Source organism: Salvelinus namaycush, chromosome 42, assembly GCF_016432855.1.
Source record: "Salvelinus namaycush isolate Seneca chromosome 42, SaNama_1.0, whole genome shotgun sequence".
NCBI lineage: Eukaryota > Metazoa > Chordata > Actinopteri > Salmoniformes > Salmonidae > Salvelinus > Salvelinus namaycush.
This window is the reverse complement of record NC_052348.1, coordinates 8,667,914-8,692,214: the sequence shown is the minus strand read 5'-3', so window position 1 is coordinate 8,692,214 and position 24,301 is coordinate 8,667,914. Positions and strand designations below refer to the sequence as shown.

The window sequence follows — 24,301 nt, the reverse complement described above, 5'->3', positions numbered from 1 at the left end:
CTGAGTTTTCCTTTTTGCCCAACATTTTATTTAAGGAGAAGTATATCTTTAATTCTGTGCATAACACTTGTATCTTTTATCAAAGTTTATGATGAGTATTTCTCTAAATTGATGTGGCTCTCTTCAAATTCGCCGGATGTTTTCGAGGCACACCATTACTGAAAATAACGCGCCAATGTAAACTGAGATTTTTGGATATAAATATGAACTTTATCGAACAAAACATACATGTATTGTGTAACATGAAGTCCTATGAGTGCCATCTGATGAAGATCAAAGGTTAGTAATTCATTTTCTCTATTTCTGCTTTTTGTGACTCCCCTCTTTGGCTGGAAAATGGCTGTTTTTTTTTGTGACTAGGCTCTGACCTAACAATCATATGGTGTGCTTTCGCTGTAAAGCCTTTTTGAAATCGGACACGATGGGTAGATTAACAAGGAGTTAAGCTTTAATTTGGTGTATTGCACTTGTGAATGTATGAAAGGTAAATATTTCAAAAAAATATTTTTGAATATCGCGCTCTGCCTTTTCAGCGGAAGTTGTCGATGGGTTCTTATTAAGGTGCTCCAAAGCTTTTTACTATCATTCATCTTTGTTTCATAGTACAGTTTCTTCTTTTTATTCAGTTTAGTCACATTTGCAGTATGTTTGCCAATCGGTTGTGCAGCCAAACCTATTTGCCATTCCTTTTGCCTCATCCCTCAAAACCATAACATTTTTCAATTCCTTATCAATCCAAGGGGATTTAACAGTTTTTACAGTCACTTTCTTAATGGGTGCATGCTTATTAGTAACTGGAATAAGCAATTTCATAAATGTGTCAAGTACAGTGTCTGGTTGCTCCTCATTACACACAAGCAAATATTCTTTACATCAACAACATACAAATCACTACAAAACTCTTATACACTATATTAGGCCCAGCCTTTGGAACTTTGGTTTTCCTAGATATGGCTACTATATTGTGATCACTACATGCAATGGATTTGGACACTGCTTTAAAACAAATTTCAGGAGCATTAGTAAAGATGTGATCAATACATGTTGATGATTATATTCCTGTGCTGTTTGTAACTACCTTGGTAGGTTGACTGATGGCAGGGATTGACTGTTAGCAGATGGGGGTCTATAGCAGCTTCCCACAAGAAGGGGCTTTAGGTGAGGCAGATTAACCTGTAGCCATATTACTTCAACAGTATTTAACATGAGATCCTCTCTAAGCTCTACAGGAATGTGGTTCTGAATATAGACCGCAACACCGCCCCCATTGGCATTTCTGTCTTTTCTGTAGATGTTATAACCATGTATTGCTACCACTGTATTATCAAAGGTATTATCTAAGTGCGTTTCAGAGTCAAAATATGAATGTCATCTGTTACTAGAAAGTTATTTATTTCATGAACCTTGCTTCTTAATGTGGGCTATTTTCAGCACTTTTCTGGGAAGCTTATAAGTAGACATGACAACGTTATTTATGTTTGAGTTGATAGTGCAGGGTGAGCTGCACACAGTGGACTTCCTACTAGGGCACACCTCAGTGCTAAGAGTAGAACTCTGGTTCATAGGCACATGATTACAGAATACAATAGCTGTAGGATGAACAGATGCACTCAGGGCAGTTAGAGGGACATTAATTAAGTTACTTATGACTGACAACACCCCTGGGACAATGTACATTTGCAGCAGCACTACGACAACTCAGCAACACAATGGTAGGGATTATCTGCGCTGGACTTGGGTCATTGATAAGTCAATGTTTTTTGAGTCAAGTTCATACATTATAATGTGTATGTTTTTCTATGTAAACATAAGTTCTATTGATTTCATGGAAGAAAATGAATAACGATAGCCAGGCACATCACTATTCCCATTGAATATCTATTACTGTACAGTATGTAGCCTATACAGTGCCTTCAGAGAGTATTCACACCCCTTGAGATTGTGTGTCACTGGCCTACACACAATACCCCACAATGTCAAAGTGGAATTATGTTTTTAGACATTTTTACAAATTCATAAAAAATTCTAAGCTGAAATATCTTGAGTTAATAAGTATTCAACCATTTTGTCTAAATAAGTTCAGGAGTAAAATAGTAAAAATGTGCTTAACAAGTCACATAATAAGATGCTTGGACTCACTGTGTGAAATAATAGTGTTTAACATGACTCATCTCTGTACCCCACACATTCAATTCTCTGTAAGGTCCCTCAGTCGAGCAGTGAATTTCAAACACAGATTCAACCACAAAGACCAGGGAGGTTTCCAATGCCTCACAAAGAAAGGCATCTATTGGTAGATGGATAAACAAAAAAGCAGAAATTGAATATCCCCTTAAATAAATGGAATAGAGCTAAGCACAGTCAAAATCATAGAGGAAAACCTGGTTCAGTCTGCTTTCCATTGGGAGACAAAATCACCTTTCAGCGGGACTTACCCAGAAAGGCTCACGGCTGTAATAGCTGCCAAAGGTGATTCTAGGATGTATTGACATAGCGGTGTGAATATTTGTAATTTAGATATTTCTGAATTTCATTTTTTTTTTACTCTAAAAACATGTTTTCACTTTGTCATTATGGGGTAGTGTGTGTAAATGGATGAGGATGTTATTTAATACATTTTGAATGCAGGTTCTAACACAACAAATGTGGAATAAGTCTAGGGATATGAATACTTTCTGAAGGCAGATTATGTATTTCTCCCTTACCTTGCTCCCCCATCTTTAGTCCACTCAGCAGATCAATGCTCTCTGGTTCGTCTTCTATCGTCTCCTCTTTGACTAGCAGCAGATCAGGCTTCCCATCCTCCATGTCTACTGACTGTAAGAGATACAGAGTGAGAGGATGTTGGATCAATAAATCTGATATGAGCACCCTGCTATGGAGCATCTTCTGATTGGGCAATGAGGGATTGCTATGAGTACTATGCAAACATGTTAGTTAATTTGATCACTTGTCACTCTTTAATAGTTTTATAAATTCAAAGGCATGGTCAAGACCTGGGCCCGTATTCACAAAGCATCAGAGTAAGAGTGCTGATCTATGATCAGGTCCCCACCTACCATTAGAGGTCGACCGATTAATCGGAATGGCCGATTAATTAGGGCTGATTTCAAGTTTTCATAATCGGAAATCTGTATTTTTGGACACCGTTTTTTTTTTTTTTTTTTTTTTCACCTTTATTTAACTAGGCAAGTCAGTTAAGAACACATTCTTATTTTCAATGACGGCCTAGGAACGGTAGGTTAACTACCTTGTTCAGGGCCAGCACGACATATTTTTACCTCGTCAGCTCGGGGATTCAATCTTGCAAACTTACGGTTAACTAGTCCAACGCTCTAACCACCTGCCTTTCATTGCACTCCACGAGGAGCCTGCCTGTTACGCGAATGCAGTAAGAAGCCAAGGTAAGTTGCTAGCTAGCATTAAACTTATCTTATAAAAAACAATCAATCAATCATAATCACTAGTTAACTACACATGGTTGATGATATTACTAGTTTATCTAGCGTGTCCTGCGTTGCATATAATCGATGCGGTGCACATTTGCGAAAAAGGTACCTAACCATAAACATCACTGCCTTTCTTAAAATCAATACACAAGTATATATTTTTAAACCTGCATATTTAGTTAATATTGCCTGCTAACATGAATTTCTTTGTGTCACTTCTCTTGCAACAGAGTCAGGGTATATGCAGCAGTTTGGGCCACCTGGCTCGTTGCGAACTGTGTGAAGACTATTTCTTCCTAACAAAGACAGCCAACCTCGCCAAACGGGGGATGATTTAACAAAAGCGCATTTGCGAAAAAAGCACAATCGTTGCACGACTGTACCTAACCATAAACATCAATGCCTTTCTTAAAATCAATACACAGAAGTATATATTTTTAAACCTGCATATTTAGCTAAAAGCAATCCAGGTTAGCAGGCAATATTAACCAGGTGAAATTGTGTCACTTCTCTTGCGTTCATTGCACGCAGAGTCAGGGTATATGCAACAGTTTGGGCCGCCTGGCTCGTTGCGAACTAATTTGCCAGAATTTTACGTAATTATGACATAACATTGAAGGTTGTGCAATGTAACAGGAATATTTACACTTATGGATGCCCCCCATTAGATAAAATACGGAACGGTTCCGTATTTCACTGAAATAATAAATGTTTCGTTTTCGAGATTATAGTTTCCGGATTCGACCATATTAATGACCTAAGGCTTGTATTTCTGTGTGTTATTATGTTATAATTAAGTCTATGATTTGATAGAGCAGTCTGACTGAGCGATGGTAGGCACCAGCAGGCTCGTAAGCATTAATTCAAACCGCACTTTCGTGCATTTTGCCAGCAGCTCTGCTGTTTATGACTTCAAGCCTATCAACTCCCGAGATTAGGCTGGTGTAACCGATGTGAAATGGATAGCTAGTTAGCGGGGTGAGCGCTAATAGCGTTTCAAATGTCACTCGCTCTGAGATTTGGAGTAGTTGTTCCCCTTGCTCTGCATGGGTAACGCTGCTTCGAGAGTGGCTGTTGTCGATGTGTTCCTCGTTCGAGCCCAGGTATGAGCGAGGAGAGGGACAGAAGCTATACTGTTACACTGGCAATACTAAAGTGCCTATAAGAACATCCAATAGTCAAAGGTATATGAAATACAAATGGTATAGAGAGAAATAGTCCTATAATTCCTATAATGACCTCAACCTAAAACTTCTTACCTGGGAATATTGAAGATTCATGTTAAAAGGAACCACCAGCTTTCATATGTTCTCATGTTCTGAGCAAGGAACTTAAACGTTAGCTTTCTTACATTATATTGCACTTTTACTTTCTTCTCCAACACTTTGTTTTTGCATTATTTAAACATGTTTCATTATTTATTTGAGGATAAATTGATTTTATTGATGTATTATATTAAGGTAAAATAAGTGTTCATTCATTATGTTGTAATTGTCATTATTACAAATAAAACATTTTTTAATTTTTTTTTAAATTTTATTTTAAATCGGCCGATTAATCGGTATCGGCATTTTTGGTCCTCCAATAATCAGAATCGGCATCGAAAAACCATAATCGGTCGACCTCTAACCTTTATAGTCATTCATTATGATCTAAAAAGGCAAAACTGATCCAGATCAGCACTCCCGCTCTGTGGATACGGGCCCTGACCTAATACCATACAGACAGTAGTTTACAGTGGGCTCACTTCAGTGAGACTGTGTGTGGTCCTGTGCTGCTCAACTGGTTCCTCTGTGGGTTCAGAAGGTGGTGTAGTCTGGTTGTCCTCTATGACCATGGTCCCTTCTGGGTTCCACAGACCCTCCTCACAGCTCTCCTCCTTCACCAGCAGCACCTCTGGACCCTCTTCCTCCTGGAAGAGACAGGTGATACAGGTTACACAGACATACACTCCATCAGGTACGTACACACACACACACACACACACACACACAGATAATAAACACACTTTCAACATGGAGTCTTTACCCATCCCCACTAGGTTTGAGTCCTATACTGTAGTTACAGATTGACTTCACTGTTGTTAAAACCCATCATGGTGGACATAAATATTTTGTTGTGGGTAAAAACAAGTCAGCTATGATAAGTAAAAAGTCATCATCAGACAAACCTGACAAAACTATTTTCACATGTATAGTAGGTGTTTATTAGCGTGTAGGTATGTGTAGGTCTATTTAGTAAGTGTATATTGGTTATAATGCGCTGTCGTGTTTATGCAGAATAGGGTGAGATGAGATGTGACGTATACTAAAGAGCGTCTCAATGAAAGTCTTGTAATGAAAAGCCCCATTTTGTGTTTATTAAACATTAAAAAATTAAATAAACCATATGAAAACCACACATAGATATGTATCTCTGCGTGCCTGGCAGACATCTCAGCTTGGATATCAGCCCACCACCTCAAGCTCAATCTCGACAAGACAGAGCTGCCCATCTTCCCGGGGAAGGCCTGCCCGCTCCAAGACCTCTCCATCATGGTTGACAACTCCATGGTGTCCCTCTCCCAGAGTGCAAAGAACCTTGGTGTGACCCTTGACAACACCCTGTCATTCTCTGCTAAAATCAAAGCAGTGACTCACTCCTGCAGGTTCATGCTCTACAACAGCCATAGAGTACGACCCTTCCTCATACAGGAAGCGGCACAGGTCCTAATCCAGGCTATGGTCTTCTCCCATCTAGACTCCAGCAACTCTCTGTTGACTGGCCTCCCTACTTGTGCCATCAAACCCCTGAAACTTATCCAGAACGCTGCAGCCCATCCGGTATTTAACCTTCCCAAGTTCTTCCATGTCACCCCACTCCTTGACACACCGCAGCAAGGGGAACTACCCCTCCATAACTTCAGGCTATGGTCAAACCCTACACCCCAATCCGAGCACTCCGTTCTGTCACCTCTGGTCTCTTGGCCGCATCTGCTCAACCCAGTCTAAGATCTTCTCTGTGAAGGCACCCCAATGGTGGAACGACCTTAACGCTGAAGCTAGGACAGCAAAGTCTCTGCCCATCTTCCAAAGACGTCTGAGACCCTACCTCTTCAAAGAGTATCTTAAATGAATGCCCCCCCCAAAAATGTGCAAAGACTATGTTGTGTGGCTGTCTGGATGAAAGTCGCTCTGGAAGAAAGCGAATGCAAAATGGCTAAAATGTCAATATAAAATGTCAACTAAAAATCTGCATGAACTTGATAAACTGCATAAATTGTCATTAAAATTAAGTTGTTGAATGGAAGTAATGAAATAGGCATTTGTGAACATCACAGCCTACAATTTCTGGATGAAACATTCTACCGAGGAATATTCAACACTGAAATCTGTTACTCCCGTTATTACAAATGCATCTGTGGATCTTTTTTGCTGACAACAATGAAAATAAATCGTTGTCTTTAATGCAGGGTTTGATTTAAAGTCAGAAGCTATCGAGTGGAATGGTTATTTTCTATGTTATACAGTGGAATGCTTTATCTGCTGGTGTATCATGAGGTACCTCCTCTCTGAGAACCTCTCTCTAACTGTAGTGCGTACAGGCAAACGGCCTTTCTCCAATGTGGACCTTCAGGTGCATCTTCAGCTGGGGCTGGTAGGAGAACCTCTTCTCACAATACGGGCAGCTGTAGACCCTCTGATGGATCTCCACCTTCTGGGGGCAGCTGAAGCCTTTATACAGAACATGCAGAGGAACCGTTTCTCTTTACTACTGCCTGATGTTGCTCCCCCTCCCAGAGCCTAGGCCCTTTGAGTTCAATAACTGATAGCAGTCATGTGAATCGGAAGGCCCTATTGACGTGGACACTGGGTCGCGACCCCTGAGCGTGTGTAAAAGGGAGTGGGTTGCAACATTTGGATTTGTCTCTAAGCTTTCCCTGTAGTCTAAGAAATCTCTGCCTTGTGAGTGTCCTCCCCCTAAGTGAGTCTCGTCTGCATTCCATGTCAGAGGAGAATCACCTTCAACTTTCACAGTTGCTATCTATGACTACAACCTCCCCTTTCTTAGCTTGGCACCCTTCAGAATATACACTACTACGATACCGGTTCCAGTCCCCTCTAGACAGATCCGTCTGTGTCTCTAAACCCAAGGATATGTTGCCAGGGTCCATCTCTGTAGTGAAAGAAGACAGATCATCAACGCCAGTGACTAATGCGTTATCATCATAACGGGAATGAACCACCCTCTGGCTTGGGTGAAATATCGGTAAGTAGTTTGAGCCGGGAGCAGGACGGCAGCCCAGTCTCCCCAGCCCCAGTCTCTCTGGGTCTGATCTGTGGTCAGATACGGTGTGTAAGAGCCTGTGTTTTACAGTTAAAGTCTTGGTGTCGGTCTCTGACTTGAGGGCGTTAAACTGACCTCTGTGATGCTGCATCGGGACCTGGCCTGGGGCACGTTGGCAGGGGGCCCAGTGGCTACAGGGGGCACCACTCCAGGCGCTGCTCCAGTCTGGATGTCTCTGCTGTGCCGTAGGTCCTCCACTCTTTCAGACGTCTCCTGCTTCACCCCAGGACCTGCAGCCTCTGCAGACTGACACAAGAGAGGAGGTTATTACCGGTACATGAGTAAAATTGGAAAACAATGTTGTAGGGAAGTCTCACAAGCTCCCTTATGGCAGATAAATGAGGATGTACATATAAGTGATGGGAGTCTTTCTGAAATAATCTGGCCACATTTGTTGGACTGTAATTTTTATGTAATACTATTACACTAACCTCTATCACAATAACTTCCTGGGTTGAGGTTCCACTCCCCTCATCAACATTGATTGGTTGGTCATGTCTCCATGTATTGTGTTCCGCTGGCTTCACAAAGCTTCTGTGGCCTCCAGTGAGATGTCCTTCACCTTAAAGAGTGATTGGGGGAAAAGAGGTGGTTAGGTACTGTTTCGTCAATGCTCATGTTTTCAAAGAGTAAATAATAGGAAATATATTATCAGGTTAGAATGTGATAGTGTCTTTCAGCAAGTTTGCTAAGTTATCAGGGGAATTATAGCCTACTATATGTGATTAACACATCTAAATTCAAACGTTCAGATGTGAACGGGGCGACAGGCCCCTCAACCTCTATAAAATGTACCTCTTGCCATTCCTTTGTATCGGTCGAGGATCTTAGCACTAACGTTACTGGGACGACAAGCGAGGACGCGGTCTCGCGTTGTCCTCTCTGCCCGCTCCCGTGTCATCTTCAATTCGAGTTGCTGTAGTTTCCTCTGCAATACCCTGTTTTCTTTCTGGCTTTGAGTTATTTCTAAACGAAACAATGCATAGTCGTCGTCTACGAGTTTACAGATATCGGCCACGGCTGCATTCGCTAGCACCTCCATGATGGAGGCTATTTGAGTGTGAAAAACCATACAGTTAGCCATGTTAGCAGTTAGCGTTACCTAGATAAGATGTATCACCCAAGTCCTGTCTCCAACACGAATGAAAGACTACCTGGGGGGTAAGGAGGTGATGCTGTTTAGTTAAGAGTCATGTTTTGAGTTCGTGTGTTTTAATAAATGTCTAAATAACTAATAAAAACGCAAACATTGAAATTGTTCTTGGTCACCGTTCACTTCCGTTTACACTTGTGGTTTTTAAATCGCGGTTGGCAATCAACTTTAGTGATGCATTACCGCCACCAACTGGACTGGAGTGTGAACCATCGACATGGGAGGTCTAAAGTTGAGCTCTACCCAATTAAACCCTACCTTCTCTTAGGAAACGAAATGCAGAATTAAATACAATATCAGCTTAAGTAAAAAAAAAAAATTCAATTAAACTCCTTAATCCTAATAACAAATTGTATTTTTCCCTCCCATATTGCTGGCACTGAAATGGAATGTGTTCCACTGTCTCCATCTCCTGGCAGTGATCACACTTTCCAGTTGAATGTTTCCCTTCTGATTTAAAAGTGCTGTTGAGCCTTATGAGTCTCAGCCTTGTGAGTCTCAGCCTTGTGTTTAGACTTTCCTCCCTTCTCTCTTGACCTGAGGTCCTCCCCCACCTTTTCCTGGATCTTAAAACAGGGGTCTTCCCTTTCCCTCGCTGTTCCACAAGTCCTTCCATTAAAAAAAATATACTTCTTATTAAGACCTTGGCCTCTCCTTTACTGAACTCGATTTAAAAAAATTCACATTCAATAAAACGTTCTATTTTCACATACTGAGAATGCGTCATGCACGATTGGGTTGTTTTTCGCATTATTGGTTAATTTCAGTAGCACATCCCCATATCTGATTCAGCTGCTGTCAAAGCCAAAATGAGTATGACCTTAAAAGTACAGTACATTTTCGAAATGTCATATTATAAAACTACAATTTCTTTTTCTTCACATACTCAAACAGTCTACTCTTTTTAGGATGCAAGTACGGATATTCAGACACGCCCACTGTGTGTTTGAGCTACATACTTCTGGATTTTACCATTGGATTCCATTTCTTTTGCATCTGCTGGTACCAACCATTCATCTGTGTGATTAACCCTGGCAGAGCTAGAGAGGTGTTTGTGAGAGAAGGGCGGATCCCGAAGGGGCTTGGGGCCAGGTCTTTTTTTAACAAAAACTTATGTAGAGGGGTTTGAGCAAATTATTGAAAGCTGAGACTCACGCACATGTAACAGGTTTTGCTCTAGACTTATGACCTCTTAGCGTAATGGTTAAGGTGTTGACCAGCTACCCGGACAGCTGATGAAACTGTGGGTTTTCACAACCGAATAATTTCTGTACAAACTGTCAGAAACCGTCTCAGGGAAGCTCATCTGTGTGCTCGTCGTCCTCACCAGGGTCTTGACCTGACTGCAGTTCGGAGGTGTAACCGACTTCAGTGGGCAAATGCTCACCTTCAATGGCCACTGGAGAAGTGTGCTCTTCACTGATGAATCCCGATTTCAACTCTACCGGGCAGATGGGAGACTAATGGCGTCGTGTGGGCGAGCGGTTTGCTGATGTCAAATGTTGTGAACAGATTGACCAATGGTGGTGGTGGGGTTGTGGTATGGGCAGGCATAAGCTACGGACAACGAACACAATTGCATTTTATCGATGGCAATTTGAATACTCAGAGATACCGTGACGAGACCATGAGGCCCACTGTCATGCCATTAATTCGCCGCTATCACCTCATGTTTCAGCATGATAATGCACGGCCCCATGAAAGCAAGGATCTGTACACAATTCCTGGAAGCTGAAAATGTCCCAGTTCTTCCATGGCCTGCATACTCACCAGACATGTAACCAATTGAGCATGTTTGGGATGCTCTGGATCAACATGTACGACAGTGTGTTCCAGTTCCCGCCAATATCCAGCAACTTCACACAGTCATTGAAGAGGATTGGGAAAACATTCCACAGGCCACAATCAACAGTCTGATCAACTCTATGCGAAGGAGATGTCACACTCCATGAGGCAAATGGTAGTCAAACCAGATATTGACTGTTTTTCTGATCCACGCCTTACTTATTTTTTTTGTGCTATCCAATTGGTAGTTATAGTCTTGTCCCTTAGCCTCAACTCCCGTAAGGACTCGGGAGAGGCAAAGGTCGGGAGCCATGCGTCCCCCTTAACATGACCCTGTCAAGCCACACTGCTTCGGCACACTGCTAGCTTAACTTGGAAGCCAGCCACACCAATGTGACGGAGGAAACACTGTACAACTGGCGATCGTGTCAGCGTGCATACGCCCAACCTGCCACAGGAGTTGCTAGAGCGCGATGGGACAAGGACATCCCGGCCGGCCAAACCCTTCCCTAACGACGCTGGGCCAATTGTGCGTCGCCTCAAGGGTCTCCCAGTCGCGGCCGGCAGTGACACAGCCCGGGATCAAACCCGGATCTGTAGTGACGCCTCAAGCACTGCAGTGCCTTAGACCGCTGCGCCACTCAGGTGGCCCTACCCTTTGTTTTAGGTATCTGTGACCAGATGCATATCTGTATTCCAAGTCATGTGAAAATAATTTATTTCAATTTCCTTATATGAACTGTAACATCTTTGAAATTGTTACATGTTGCATTTATATTTTGTTCAGTGTAAATAATCAAATGATTTGCAAATATCTCAATTACTGTATCATTCTGTTACTACATGACAATGCATGTATTTGTTATAATGTATTTGTTATTATAACATTTGTTATAGTGTCAGGATTCACCTAGCGGTCATGATTTGGGGCTGTACAAATGTTTGATGTATTAGAATAGTTGATTATGCTTATGTTACATTAATAGAAGGGGAGGGGTTATAAGCCCCATCCCTCCTTACATTTATAGGGTCCTAGACTACGGATGAACAATATATATTTTCATTATATAGTTTTAGAATTGTTCCACAGTTTTCTCATTCACTCACTCAATGTGTGACTAAGACAGAACTCTGCAGGGGAGTGTGGGAGTTAAGACTACTCAGACATTCCACAATAAATCAACTTTGGGGAGGGGACATTTATTGCCTAGCTTTTAGATAAACACAAACTATGTTTGTATAGCCATGGATGCAGGGTTTTGGTCTCAGGAGTAAAAACGTAATGACGTAGTCAGTGATATCACTAAGGCGGGACTTTGGTTTAATAAAACAACTTGAGACCTTTTGTTTGGGGCAGAACTTACTCAGAAACATGTGTGATATGGTCCTGTTTGTCAACTTCTGTCTGCAATTGCATTAATAAAGGTTTTTGAATTATTTAATTAAAGATATTGTCAATGCTAATTTCACCAATGAACCAATGATTGACAAAGAAGGACGTAAGGAACGAACCCTAACAATAGACTACAATTGTAATTGTCTTTAAAGCCAAAGACACCCCTTTGAGAGGAGCTCTGTTCCGTAGGCTAAAGCACGTTACTTCTCGTGACCCCAGTCGAACCAAGTGCAAAGCTCAGTCCCTCTGACAGATGGTGGTACACCGTATGATAATGAACCCACTCCTCGCTACCTTGACGCCACCTTCACTTTCCCTAGCTTTCTCTCCACCCACTCCGAGACGTCATACGGGTCAGACAAAACCCCATGGTTGACTTTTTCCTTGAATCGTACTCCAATCAACAAAGAATGATCGTGGACAGGGTGCAGATTTTCAGTCCAACTCTGTGTTTTTCTCACACTCCACAAAAACAGCCGCAACTTGTGGTTCTGAAGCCGCACCTCCATTTTTTGTATACTTCTTCCTCACTCTCTTCAACTTAACTTCTTTGGGACTGGGGGGCAGTATTGAGTAGCTTGGATATAAAGGTGCCCAGAGTAAACGGCCTGCTACTCAGCCATAAAAGCTAGAATATGCATATAATTAGTAGATTTGGATAGAAAACACTGAAGTTTCTAAAACTGTTTGAATGATGTCTGTGAGTATAACAGAACTCATGTCAGGCAAAAACCTGAGAAAAAATCCAACCAGGAAGTGGGAAATCTGAGGTTTGTAGTTTTTCAAGTCATTGCCTATCGAATATACAGTGTCCATGGGGTCATATTGCACTTCCTAAGGCTTCCACTAGATGTCAACAGTCTTTAGAATCTTGTTTGATGCTTCTACTGTGAAGGAGGGGGGAATGAGAGCTGATTGAGTCAGGGGTCTGGCAGAGTGCCATGAGCTGATCACGCGTGAGAGCGACCTGCGTTCCATTGCATTTCTGAAGACAAAGGAATTCTCCGGATTGAACATTATTGAAGATTTATGTTAAAAACATCCTAAAGATTGATTCTATACATCGTTTTACATGTTTCTACGGCCTGTAATGGAACTTTTTGACTTTTCGTCTTGACCTAGTGTCGCGCCTCATGAATTTGGATTACTGGGATAAACGCGCAAACAAAAAGGAGGTATTTGGACATAAATGATGGACTTTATCGAACAAAACAAACATTTATTGTGGAACTGGGATTCCTGGGAGTGCATTCTGATAAAGATCATCAAAGTGAATATTTATAATGCTATTTCTGACTTCTGTTGACTCCACAACATGGCGGATATCTGTACGGCTTGTTTTTGTGTCTGAGCACTGTACTCAGATTATTGCATGGTGTGCTTTTTCCGTAAAGTTTTTTTGAAATCTGACAGAGCGGTTGCATTAAGGAGAAGTGGATCTAAAATTCCATGCATAACACTTGTATCTTTTAGCAATGTTTATTATGAGTATTTCTGTAAATTGATGTGGCTCTCTGCAAAATCACCGGATGTTTTGGAACTACTGAAAATAACACGCCAATGTAAACTGAGATTTTTGGATATAAATATGAACTTTATCAAACAAAACATACATGTATTTTGTAACATGAAGTCCTATGAGTGTCATCTGATGAAGATCATCAAAGGTTAGTGATTAATTTTCTCTTTCTGCTTTTTGTGACTCCTCTCTTTGGCTGGAAAAAAGGCTGTGTTTTTCTGTGACTAGGCGGCGACCTAACATAATCGTTTGGTGTGCTTTTGCAGTAAAGCCTTTTTGAAATCGGACACTGTGGCTGGATTTACAACAAGTTTATCTTTAAAATGGTGTAAAATACTTGTATGTTTGAGGAATTTTAATTATGGGATTTCTGTTGTTTTGAATTTGGCGCTACCGTCCCACATATCCCAGAGAAGTTAAGATGTAATGAAATCAGCCTCGGTAGTTGTTTTATACTAAAAAGCAACATTAGATTTATATTCGGGAGAAGTAGGTTTGAGATTGGCGCTATTCTTCCGCATCATGACTCTCTCCCTTCTTGCTGATGTGGCTCTCCTATCAAGTAGAATTTTGCCCACTTCCGTTTATCTTATTGGTTGGCGTCAGCTTAAAGGGTGTGGTTCTTTGAAATAACGTACTGCTTATTACATTACACATCAACTCTCCTATGATCAGTATCTTTCAAGCTGAGAACAGACATGTTTAGAAAGAATAGTGTGTTAGCAAGAATATAGTATAAAAGAATAGAATTACTTTATTCCATCTACATCACCTCAGTAAGGTAAATATTCAATTGCCGTCCTTCTAGCCTAGATTTACTGTGTCTCTAAGAACAGGTTTTTACTCAAGCCTCTTTCAAATTACAAGTTAATGAGGGGTGGGTGGTTGATTACCCTCTTACCTCAAGACACTTCACATGATAACTATACTGCTACAATTTCTCCCCATTGTGGACATTTCTGTCTTATAAAGCTACTCGGGAAGAAGCTTTTGTAACAGTCTGCAGGTCCTTAGTGTGAACGGTCTGGTGCTGCTTCACATATTTTGCCTTAGCGAAGCGCTTACCACACGTGGGGCAGGCGTATGGCTTGTCGGCGTCCATCCTAATGCTCGGCTTCCCACATTGTGACCAATGACACCAGAGGAGGTAGAAGCAGGTTAGTCTGAACTCCTTGACCTCTAGCCATTGTTTTGGTGTTGGTGGGATTGTGTGCTGTGTGGTGGTGGAGTCTCTGTCCCTTGTGGTTCGGTCCTGGTTCCGACACAGGAAGGAAGAGCAACGGCTCCTGATCCAGGGTTCTGATCCGGGGCCAGGGCTTATGACCAGCCACCTCAGAGGTGCACTCTCTCCCGCCAACAAGACTGGATATCAGCAGGTCCACATGGCCTACAGACTGTAAACACAAATTGTACAGAAGAGCATATACACTAAGTGTACTAATTGACAGACTGACCAGGTGAAAGCTATGATTAATGTCACTTGTTAAATCCACTTCAATCAGGGTAGAGGAAGGGGAGGAGACAGGTTAACTAAGGATTTTTAAGCCTTGAGACGGATTGTGTATGTGTGCCATTCAGAGGGTGAATGGGCAACACAAAATATTTAAGTTCCTTTGAACTGGGTATGGTAGTAGGTGCCAGGCGCACCGGTTTGTGTCAAGAACTGCAACGCTGCTGGGTTTTTCACGCTCCACTACCCAAAGGCCATCCAGCCAACTTGACATAACTGTCGGCAACATGTGCCAGCAGAGAAAGTCTTAGAATGAAAAGTCCCATTTTCTGTTTATTAAACATAAACACGTTTTAAATAAACCATATGAAAACCACATATACACGTCTCAACTACCAATCTGCATGATTGAACTGCATGAACTGCATGAATTTTCTCATTAAAAGCGTTTATTGATGGCCTCCCGAGTGGCGCAGTGGTCTAAGGCACAGTGCCACTAGAGATCCTGGTTCGAGTCCAGGCTCTGTCGCAGCCGGTCGTGACCGGGAGACCCATGGGGCGGCGCACAATTAGCCCAGCGTCTTCCGGGTTAGGGGAGGGTTTGGCCGGCAGGGATGTTCTTGTCCCATCGCGCACTAGCAACTCCTGTGGCGGGCCGGGCGCAATGCACACTGAAATGGTCGCCAGGTGTACGGTGTTTCCTCTGACACATTGGTGCGGCTGCATTCCGGGTTAAGCGGGCATTGAGTCAAGAAGCAGTGTGGCTTGGTTGGGTTGTGTTTCGGAGGATGCACTGCTCTCCACCTTCTCCTTTCCCAAATGGGAGTTGCAGCATGGGACAAAACTGTAACTACCACTAGGGAGAAAAAGGGGTACAAAAAATAAAAATAAGTGTTTATTGAAAAAGATAAAAATAGTTGAATGGAAGTAATGAAATAGGCATTTGTGAACATACCGTTTGTAGGCTAAATTAAGTCTTTTTAGGCCTTATATATCCCAAAATGTCTTGGCCTTGTTGTTCTGGAAATTGATCTACGTCATCTCGTGTGGACCCTCTGGTGGATCTCCACCTTCTGGGGACAGAGTTTGATCTAAACGTTAGAAGCCATTGAATGGAATGGTTACTTTCTATGTTATAGAGTGGAATCGTTTTTCTGCTGGTGTATCCCGAGGTAACTCTTCTCCGAGAACCTCTTCCGATAGTGCTTACAGGCGAACGACCTCTATTCCGTGTGGACCTTCAAGTGCCTCTTCAGATGGTGCTGGTGGGAGAACCTCTTCTCACACTGGGGGCAGCTGTAGGGTTTCTCCCCTGTGTGGACCCTCTGGTGCCTCTTCAGGCTGCCAGCCTCAGCGAAGCGCATGTGACATTGGGTACAACTGAAGGGTTTCTCCCCTGTGTGGACCCTCTGGTGGATCTCCACTTTCTGGGGGCAGCTGAAGCCTTTGTTACAGAACATGCAGAGGAACCGTTTCTCTTTACTATTGCCTGATGTGGCTCCCCCTCCCTGAGCTCTAGCCCTGTCGTTTGCGCTCAATACCTGATTGAAAAGGACATGGCCGTGTGAATCAGAAAGCCCCATCGACGTGGACACTGGGTCGCGATCCCTGAGGATGTGTAAAGGGGAGTGGGTCGCAACATTTGGATTTGTCTCTAAGCTTTCCCTGTAATCTAAGAAATCTCTGCCCTGTGAGTGTCTGTCTCCTAGGTGACTATCTGCATTCCATGTGGGAGGAGCGTCGCCCTCCACTTTCACAGTCACCTCATCTACGACCAGACCCTCCCCTTTCTTATCTAGGCACCCTTCAGAGTATACACTTCTACTGTACCGGTTCCATTCCCCTTTAGACAGATCAGTCTGTGTCTCTAAACCCAAGGATATGGTGCCAGGGTCCATCTCTGTAGTGTAAGAACATGACGGATCATCACCACCAGTGACTAATGCGTCACCATCTCCACAGGAATGAACCGTCCCCTGGCTCTGGTGAAATACCGGTAAATACACTGAGCCGGCACTGGTCTGCGCTGGGGCCGTGGTGGGGTCCTTCGTGGCTACAGAGGACGCTCCAGCCGCTCCAGTCTGGATGTTTCTGCTGTGCCGTAGGTCCTCCTCTCTTTCAGACCTCTCTTGCTTCACCCCAGGACCTGCAGCCTCTGTATCTGCAGACTGACACAATAAGATAGGATGTTATTACCGGGACATCAGTTGTTCCCAAACTTTTATAGTCCCATACCTCTTCAAACATTCAACATCCAATTGCGTACCCCCTCTAGCACCAGGGTCAGCGCACTCTCAAATGTTGTTTTTTGCCATCATTGTAAGCCTGCAACACACACACACACTATACAATACATTTATTAAACATAAGAATGAGTGTGAGTTTTTGCCACAACCCGGCTCGTGGGAAGTGACAAAGAGCTCTTATAGGACCAGTGCACAAATAATAATATAATAATAATCAATAATTTTGCTCTTTATTTAGCCATCTTACATATAAAACTTTATTTGTTCATCGAAAATTGTGAATAACTCACCACAGTTTAATGAGAAGGGCGTGCTTGAAAGGATGCACATAACTACAATGTTGGGTTGTATTGGAGAGAGTCTCAGTCTTAAATCATTTTCCACACACAGTCTGTGCCTGTGTTTAGTTTTCATGCTAGTGAGGGCCAAGAATCCACTCTCACATAGGTACGTGGTTGCAAAGGGCATCAGTGTCTTAACAGTGCGATTTGCCAAGGCAGGATACTCTGAGCGCAGCCCAATCCAGAAATCTGTCAGTGGCTTCTGATTAAATTAAATTTTCACAGAACCGCTTGTTGCAATTTCGATGAGGCTCTCTTGTTCAGATATCAGTAAGTGGACTGGAGACAGGGCATGAAAGTGACAACGAATCCAGTTGATTGTGTCTTCCGTTTCGGGAAAGTACCTGCGTGATTGCGCACCCAACACACTCAGGTGCTTCGCTATATCACATTTGACATTGTCTGTAAGCTTGTTCATTTGCACAGAAAAAAAATCATACAATGATGGAAAGACCTGTGTGTTGTTGTCCAACTTCTTAATCATAGCCTCAATTTTGTCCCGCACATTGAATATAGTTGCGGAGAGTCCCTGTAATCCTAGATTCAGATCATTCAGGCGAGAAAACATCACCCAGATAGGCCAGTCATGTGAGAAACTTGTCATCATGCAAGCGGTCAGACAAGTGAGAATTATGGTCAGTAAAGAAAACTTGCTCGTCTCTCAATTCAAAAAAGCGTGTCAATACTTTGCCTCTTGATAACCAGCGTATGTTGTAAATGCGTTACATGGTCGCTGCCCATATCATTGCATAGTGCAGAAAATACACGAGAGTTCAAGGCCTTGCTTTAACAAAGTTAACCATTTTCACTGTAGTGTCCAAAACGTCTTTGAAACGGTCAGGCATTCCCTTGGCAGCAAGAGCCTCTGCTTGCACGTGCGTTACCACTCCACTATGTCTCCCTGTCATGGCTTTTGCACCATCAGTACAGATACCAACACATCTTGACCACCAAAGTTCATTTGATGTCACAAAGCAGTCCAGTACTTAACAAATATCCTCTCCTGTTGTCCTGGTTTCCAGTGGTTTGCAGAAGAGGATGTCTTCCTTAATTGACCCCCCATAAACGTAACGGACATATACCAGGAGCTGTGCCAGGCCCGCCACGTCTGTTGACTCATTATTTCACTGAACACTAGATGGCTTAATTTTATTTTTGTCTGTGAAACGAGGCTACTCAGGCGAGAAAAAAATGTTCTGTTTGAAAATGTGAAGAATTATATATATATATATATATATATATATATATACAGTGGGGAGAACAAGTATTTGTTACACTGCCGATTTTGCAGGTTTTCCTACTTACAAAGCATGTAGAGGTCTGTAATTTTTATCATAGGTACACTTCAACTGTTAGACGGAATCTAAAACAAAAATCCAGAAAATCACATTGTATGATTTTTAAGTAATTCATTTGCATTTTATTGCATGACATAAGTATTTGATCACCTACCAACCAGTAAGAATTCCAGCTCACAGACCTGTTAGTTTTTCTTTAAGAAGCCCTCCTGTTCTCCACTCATTACCTGTATTAACTGCACCTGTTTGAACTCGTTACCTGTATAAAAGACACCTGTCCACACACTCAATCAAACAGACTCCAACCTCTCCACAATGGCCAAGACCAGAGAGCTGTGTAAGGACATCAGGGATAAAATTGTAGACCTGCACAAGGCTGGGATGGGCTACAGGACAACAGGCAAGCAGCTTGATGAGAAGGCAACAACTGTTGGCGCAATTATTAGAAAATGGAAGAAGTTCAAGATGACGGTCAATCACCCTCGGTCTGGGGCTCCATGTAAGATCTCACCTCGTGGGGCATCAATGATCATGAGGAAGGTGAGGGATCAGCCCAGAACTACACGGCAGGACCTGGTCAATGACCTGAAGAGAGCTGGGACCACAGTCTCAAAGAAAACCATTAGTAACACACTACGCCATCATGGATTAAAATCCTGCAGCGCACGCAAGGTCCCCCTGCTCAAGCCAGCGCATGTCCAGGCCCGTCTGAAATTTGCCGATGATCCAGAGGAGGAATGGGAGAAGGTTATGTGGTCTGATGAGACAAAAATAGAGCTTTTTGGTCTAAACTCCACTCGCCGTGTTTGGAGGAAGAAGAAGGATCAGTACAACCCCAAGAACACCATCCCAACCGTGAGGCATGGAGGTGGAAACATCATTCTTTGGGGATGCTTTTCTGCAAAGGGGACAGGACGATTGCACCGTATTGAGGGGAGGATGGATGGGGCCATGTATCGCGAGATCTTGGCCAACAACCTCCTTCCCTCAGTAAGAGCATTGAAGATGGGTCGTGGCTGGGTCTTCCAGCATGACAATGACCCGAAACACACAGCCAGGGCAACTAAGGAGTGGCTCCGTAAGAAGCATCTCAAGGTCCTGGAGTGGCCTAGCCAGTCTCCAGACCTGAACCCAATAGAAAATCTTTGGAGGGAGCTGAAAGTCCGTATTGCCCAGCGACAGCCCCGAAACCTGGAGGATCTGGAGAAGGTCTGTATGGAGGAGTGGGCCAAAATCCCTGCTGCAGTGTGTGCAAACCTGGTCAAGAACTACAGGAAACGTATGATCTCTGTAATTGCAAACAAAGGTTTCTGTACCAAATATTAAGTTCTGCTTTTCTGATGTATCAAATACTTATGTCATGCAATAAAATGCAAATGAATTACTTAAATCCTACAATGTGATTTTCTGGATTTTTGTTTTAGATTCCGTCTCTCACAGTTGAAGTGTACCTATGATAAAACTTACAGACCTCTACATGCTTTGTAAGTAGGAAAACCTGCAAAATCGGCAGTGTATCAAATACTTGTTCTCCCCACTGTATATATACACTGCTCAAAAAAATAAAGGGAACACTTAAACAACACAATGTAACTCCAAGTCAATCACACTTCTGTGAAATCAAACTGTCCACTTAGGAAGCAACACTGATTGACAATAATTTTCACATGCTGTTGTGCAAATGGAATAGACAAAAGGTGGAAATTATAGGCAATTAGCAAGACACCCCCAATAAAATAATGATTCTGCAGGTGGTGACCACAGACCACTTCTCAGTTCCTATGCTTCCTGGCTGATGTTTTCGTCACTTTTGAATGCTGGCGGTGCTCTCACTCTAGTGGTAGCATGAGACGGAGTCTACAACCCACACAAGTGGCTCAGGTAGTGCAGCTCATCCAGGATGGCACATTAATGCGAGCTGTGGCAAGAAGGTTTGCTGTGTCTGTCAGCGTAGTGTCCAGAGCATGGAGGCGCTACCAGGAGACAGGCCAGTACATCAGCAGACGTGGAGGGGGCTGTAGGAGGGCAACAACCCAGCAGCAGGACCGCTACCTCTGCCTTTGTGCAAGGAGTAGCACTGCCAGAGCCCTGCAAAATGACCTCCAGCAGGCCACAAATGTGCATGTGTCAGCATATGGTCTCACAAGGGCTCTGAGGATCTCATCTCGGTACCTAATGGCAGTCAGGCTACCTCTGGCGAGCACATGGAGGGCTGTGCGGCCCCACAAAGAAATGCCACCCCACACCATGACTGACCCACCGCCAAACCGGTCATGCTGGAGGATGTTGCAGGCAGCAGAACGTTCTCCACGGCGTCTCCAGACTCTGTCACGTCTGTCACATGTGCTCATGTGCTCAGTGTGAACCTGCTTTCATCTGTGAAGAGCACAGGGCGCCAGTGGCGAATTTGCCAATCTTGGTGTTCTCTGGCAAATGCCAAACGTCCTGCACGGTGTTGGGCTGTAAGCACAACCCCCACCTGTGGACGTCGGGCCCTCATACCACCCTCATGGAGTCTGTTTCTGACCGTTTGAGCAGACACATGCACATTTGTGGCCTGCTGGAGGTCATTTTGCAGGGCTCTGGCAGTGCTACTCCTTGCACAAAGGCGGAGGTAGCGGTCCTGCTGCTGGGTTGTTGCCCTCCTACGGCCTCCTCCACGTCTCCTGATGTACTGGCCTGTCTCCTGGTAGCGCCTCCATGCTCTGGACACTACGCTGACAGACACAGCAAACCTTCTTGCCACAGCTCGCATTGATGTGCCATCCTGGATGAGCTGCACTACCTGAGCCACTTGTGTGGGTTGTAGACTCCGTCTCATGCTACCACTAGAGTGAGAGCACCGCCAGCATTCAAAAGTGACCAAAACATCAGCCAGGAAGCATAGGAACTGAGAAGTGGTCTGTGGTCACCACCTGTAGAATCACTCCTTTATTGGGGGTGTCTTGCTAATTGCCTATCATTTCCACCTTTTGTCTATTCCATTTGCACAACAGCATGTGAAATTTATTGTCAATCAGTGTTGCTTCCTAAGTGGACAGTTTGATTTCACAGAAGTGTGATTGACTTGGAGTTACATTGTGTTGTTTAAGTGTTCCCTTTATTTTTTTGAGCAGTGTATATTTTTTTTAAATGGGAATCACATTTTTATTTGGCATACCCCCGACGGCATTGCACGTACTCCCCCAGTTTGGGAATACCTGCGGTACATGAGAATTTAATAATGTCATAGTGAGGTCTTACAAACCCTATGGCAGATAAATTAAGATGTGAAAAGCTGAGGGGAGACTTTCTGAAATAAACAGGCCACATTTGATTTACCAAGTAACACATTTTTTATGCAACACTATTACACTAACCTCTATCATGATAACATGCTGGGTTGAGGTTCCATTCCCCTCATCAACAGTGATTGGTTGGTCATCTCTCCATGTATTGTGTCCTGCTGGCTTCACAAAGCTCCTGTGGCCTCCAGTGAGATGTCCTTCACCTGAGAGAGTGATTGGGGGAAAAGAGGTGGTTAGGTTAGCTACTGTCAATGCTATAATGTACACTATTGACAGTTTTGACACTGTATAGAATTGGCCAGGATGTAAGATAACACTTCTCATAACTCCTTGATATACTATTTATTGATACATTTATCATGTTCCATGCATCACATTTTTTTTCATTGAGTAATAGGAAATGCAGTAAATCAAGAATCTGGTTAGAATGTGGTGTCTTAGCCCAAGATGGCTAAGTAGTCAGGGGAATTATTAGCTACAGATTTTAACACCAGATAATGTGATTTAACCCTAACATTTTGGCATCCATTGTACTGGGAGTTACAGGTCTGGCTATGCAAAACGTCGGCAGAGATGTTTTAACTAAGCTGGTATTGGCAATACTATCTTCGTTCTCAATTTGTGGAAAGAGTGTCATAAAATGTCAGTGTCCAGTTGCAGGCGGTTCATTTGAATTTAGAAAATGTGTCAAAGACTCCATGAAGTACTCATGAACTAATCCAAGAATGTGTACTCCGACAACTTGTGTATTTCAAATCTTCTCTCCTTGATCGAGACAGGTGGGGGTCCACCCCAAAGTGCTTCATGACAGACACCTGTCTCATCAATGAGAGAAGAATTGAAATAGACAAGATGGCGGCGCACAAATTGATGGATTACAAAATGGAGCAAAACATTTATTTATTTTTAATAATGGAGCATTTTCTACATTCAAACGTAGCCCCTGCCACTGGACACAGACATTTTAGTAGACTCCTGTTTCCACCAATTGAGAACGAAGATAGTATTGCCAAGACCAGGTTAGCAGGAAAATCTCTGCTTTATATAGGCAAACCTGTAACTCCCAGTATAATGCCTGTATACCATTATTTTTGTTGTTGTTACTTAAATCACATCTGGTGTTACAATCTACATCTGAACACATTCGCAGAGGCAAACCACGACGACAGGCACCGAGCCACTCAGTGGTGTAAAGTACTTAAGTATATTTAAAACCAAATACTTTAAGACTTTTACTCAAGTAGTATTTTACTGGGTGACTTTTACTTGAGTCATTTTCTATTAAGTATCTTTACTTTTACTCAAGTATGACAACGGGGTACTTTTTCCACCAGTGGAGCTACTGTACATATTAACAGCTTAGGCCGCGCAGCATCAGCCTTCTGCAAAACGTACCTCTTGCTATTCCTCTGTATCGGTCAAGGATCTTGACACTACTTGGACGACTGGCGAGTACGCGCTCTCGTATTGTCCTCTCTGCGCGCTCCCGTGCCACCTTCAGTTCCAGTAGCTGTAGTTTCCTCCGCAATATCCTGTTTTCTTTCTGGCTTTGAGTTATTTCCAAACGAAACACTGCATAGTCGTCGTCTACGAGTTTACATATATCTGCCACAGCTGCATTCGCTAGCACCTCCATGATGGAGGCTATTTGAGTTTGAATAACCATACAGTTAGCCATTGTTAACTAACGTTAGCAGCTAGCTAGTGTTACCAAGATACGCGAATTAAAGACTGCATGGGGTACATATGTGATGCTGTGCGGGTAAATAAACGTCTAAATAACAACAATAAAACCACTAACGTGTAAAATGTTCTTCGACACTGTTCACTTCCGTTTACACTGGCGAGAAAGGATGTTACATAGATTTAGGAATTCGAATACCGGTACTAGAAAGGACATAAACCTTCTTATGGGGTCGTTACCACAGCCACAAAGTCATAAACCCCGCCCATTTCTACAATGTATTTTATTAAAATGCGATTTTAAACTTAACGTTAACCACACTGCTAACCTAATGTCTAACCTTAAATTAAAACCAAAAAGCACATTT

General features: G+C 43.0%; 2 protein-coding genes across 4 annotated transcripts in view; both read right to left on the bottom strand.

The window, feature by feature from the left end:
- The window catches only part of LOC120034801 (zinc finger protein GLI4-like), a 320,522-nt gene extending 311,456 nt beyond the window's left edge, over positions 1-9,066 (bottom strand). For both annotated transcript variants that reach the window (XM_038981428.1, XM_038981426.1), the window contains exons 1-5: positions 8,571-9,066; positions 8,207-8,337; positions 7,851-8,021; positions 5,197-5,361; positions 2,706-2,817 (exon numbers count right to left, since the gene is read on the bottom strand). In XM_038981428.1, the coding sequence (XP_038837356.1) occupies positions 2,706-2,817; positions 5,197-5,361; positions 7,851-8,021; positions 8,207-8,337; positions 8,571-8,859 (868 nt within the window). In that variant the 5' untranslated portion in view covers positions 8,860-9,066. The remainder of the gene's footprint in view (positions 1-2,705; positions 2,818-5,196; positions 5,362-7,850; positions 8,022-8,206; positions 8,338-8,570) is intronic.
- A 6,732-nt stretch (positions 9,067-15,798) lies between these two features.
- On the bottom strand, positions 15,799-22,366 carry LOC120034878 (zinc finger protein 8-like). 2 transcript variants are annotated; one of them, XR_005474077.1, is made up of 3 exons: positions 22,323-22,366; positions 16,034-17,246; positions 15,799-15,934 (listed from the first exon to the last, which is right to left on the bottom strand). XR_005474077.1 is itself a non-coding variant. In XM_038981530.1 (2 exons), exons 1-2 carry the CDS (start codon positions 22,329-22,331, stop codon positions 16,302-16,304), a joined length of 954 nt encoding a protein of 317 aa, XP_038837458.1. In that variant the 5' UTR covers positions 22,332-22,366; the 3' UTR covers positions 15,961-16,301. The 2 variants fall into 2 exon arrangements, 1 of the variants encoding a protein (XP_038837458.1); XM_038981530.1 differs by lacking the exon at positions 15,799-15,934 and having other exon boundaries at positions 15,961-17,246.
- Positions 22,367-24,301: the final 1,935 nt, after the last annotated feature.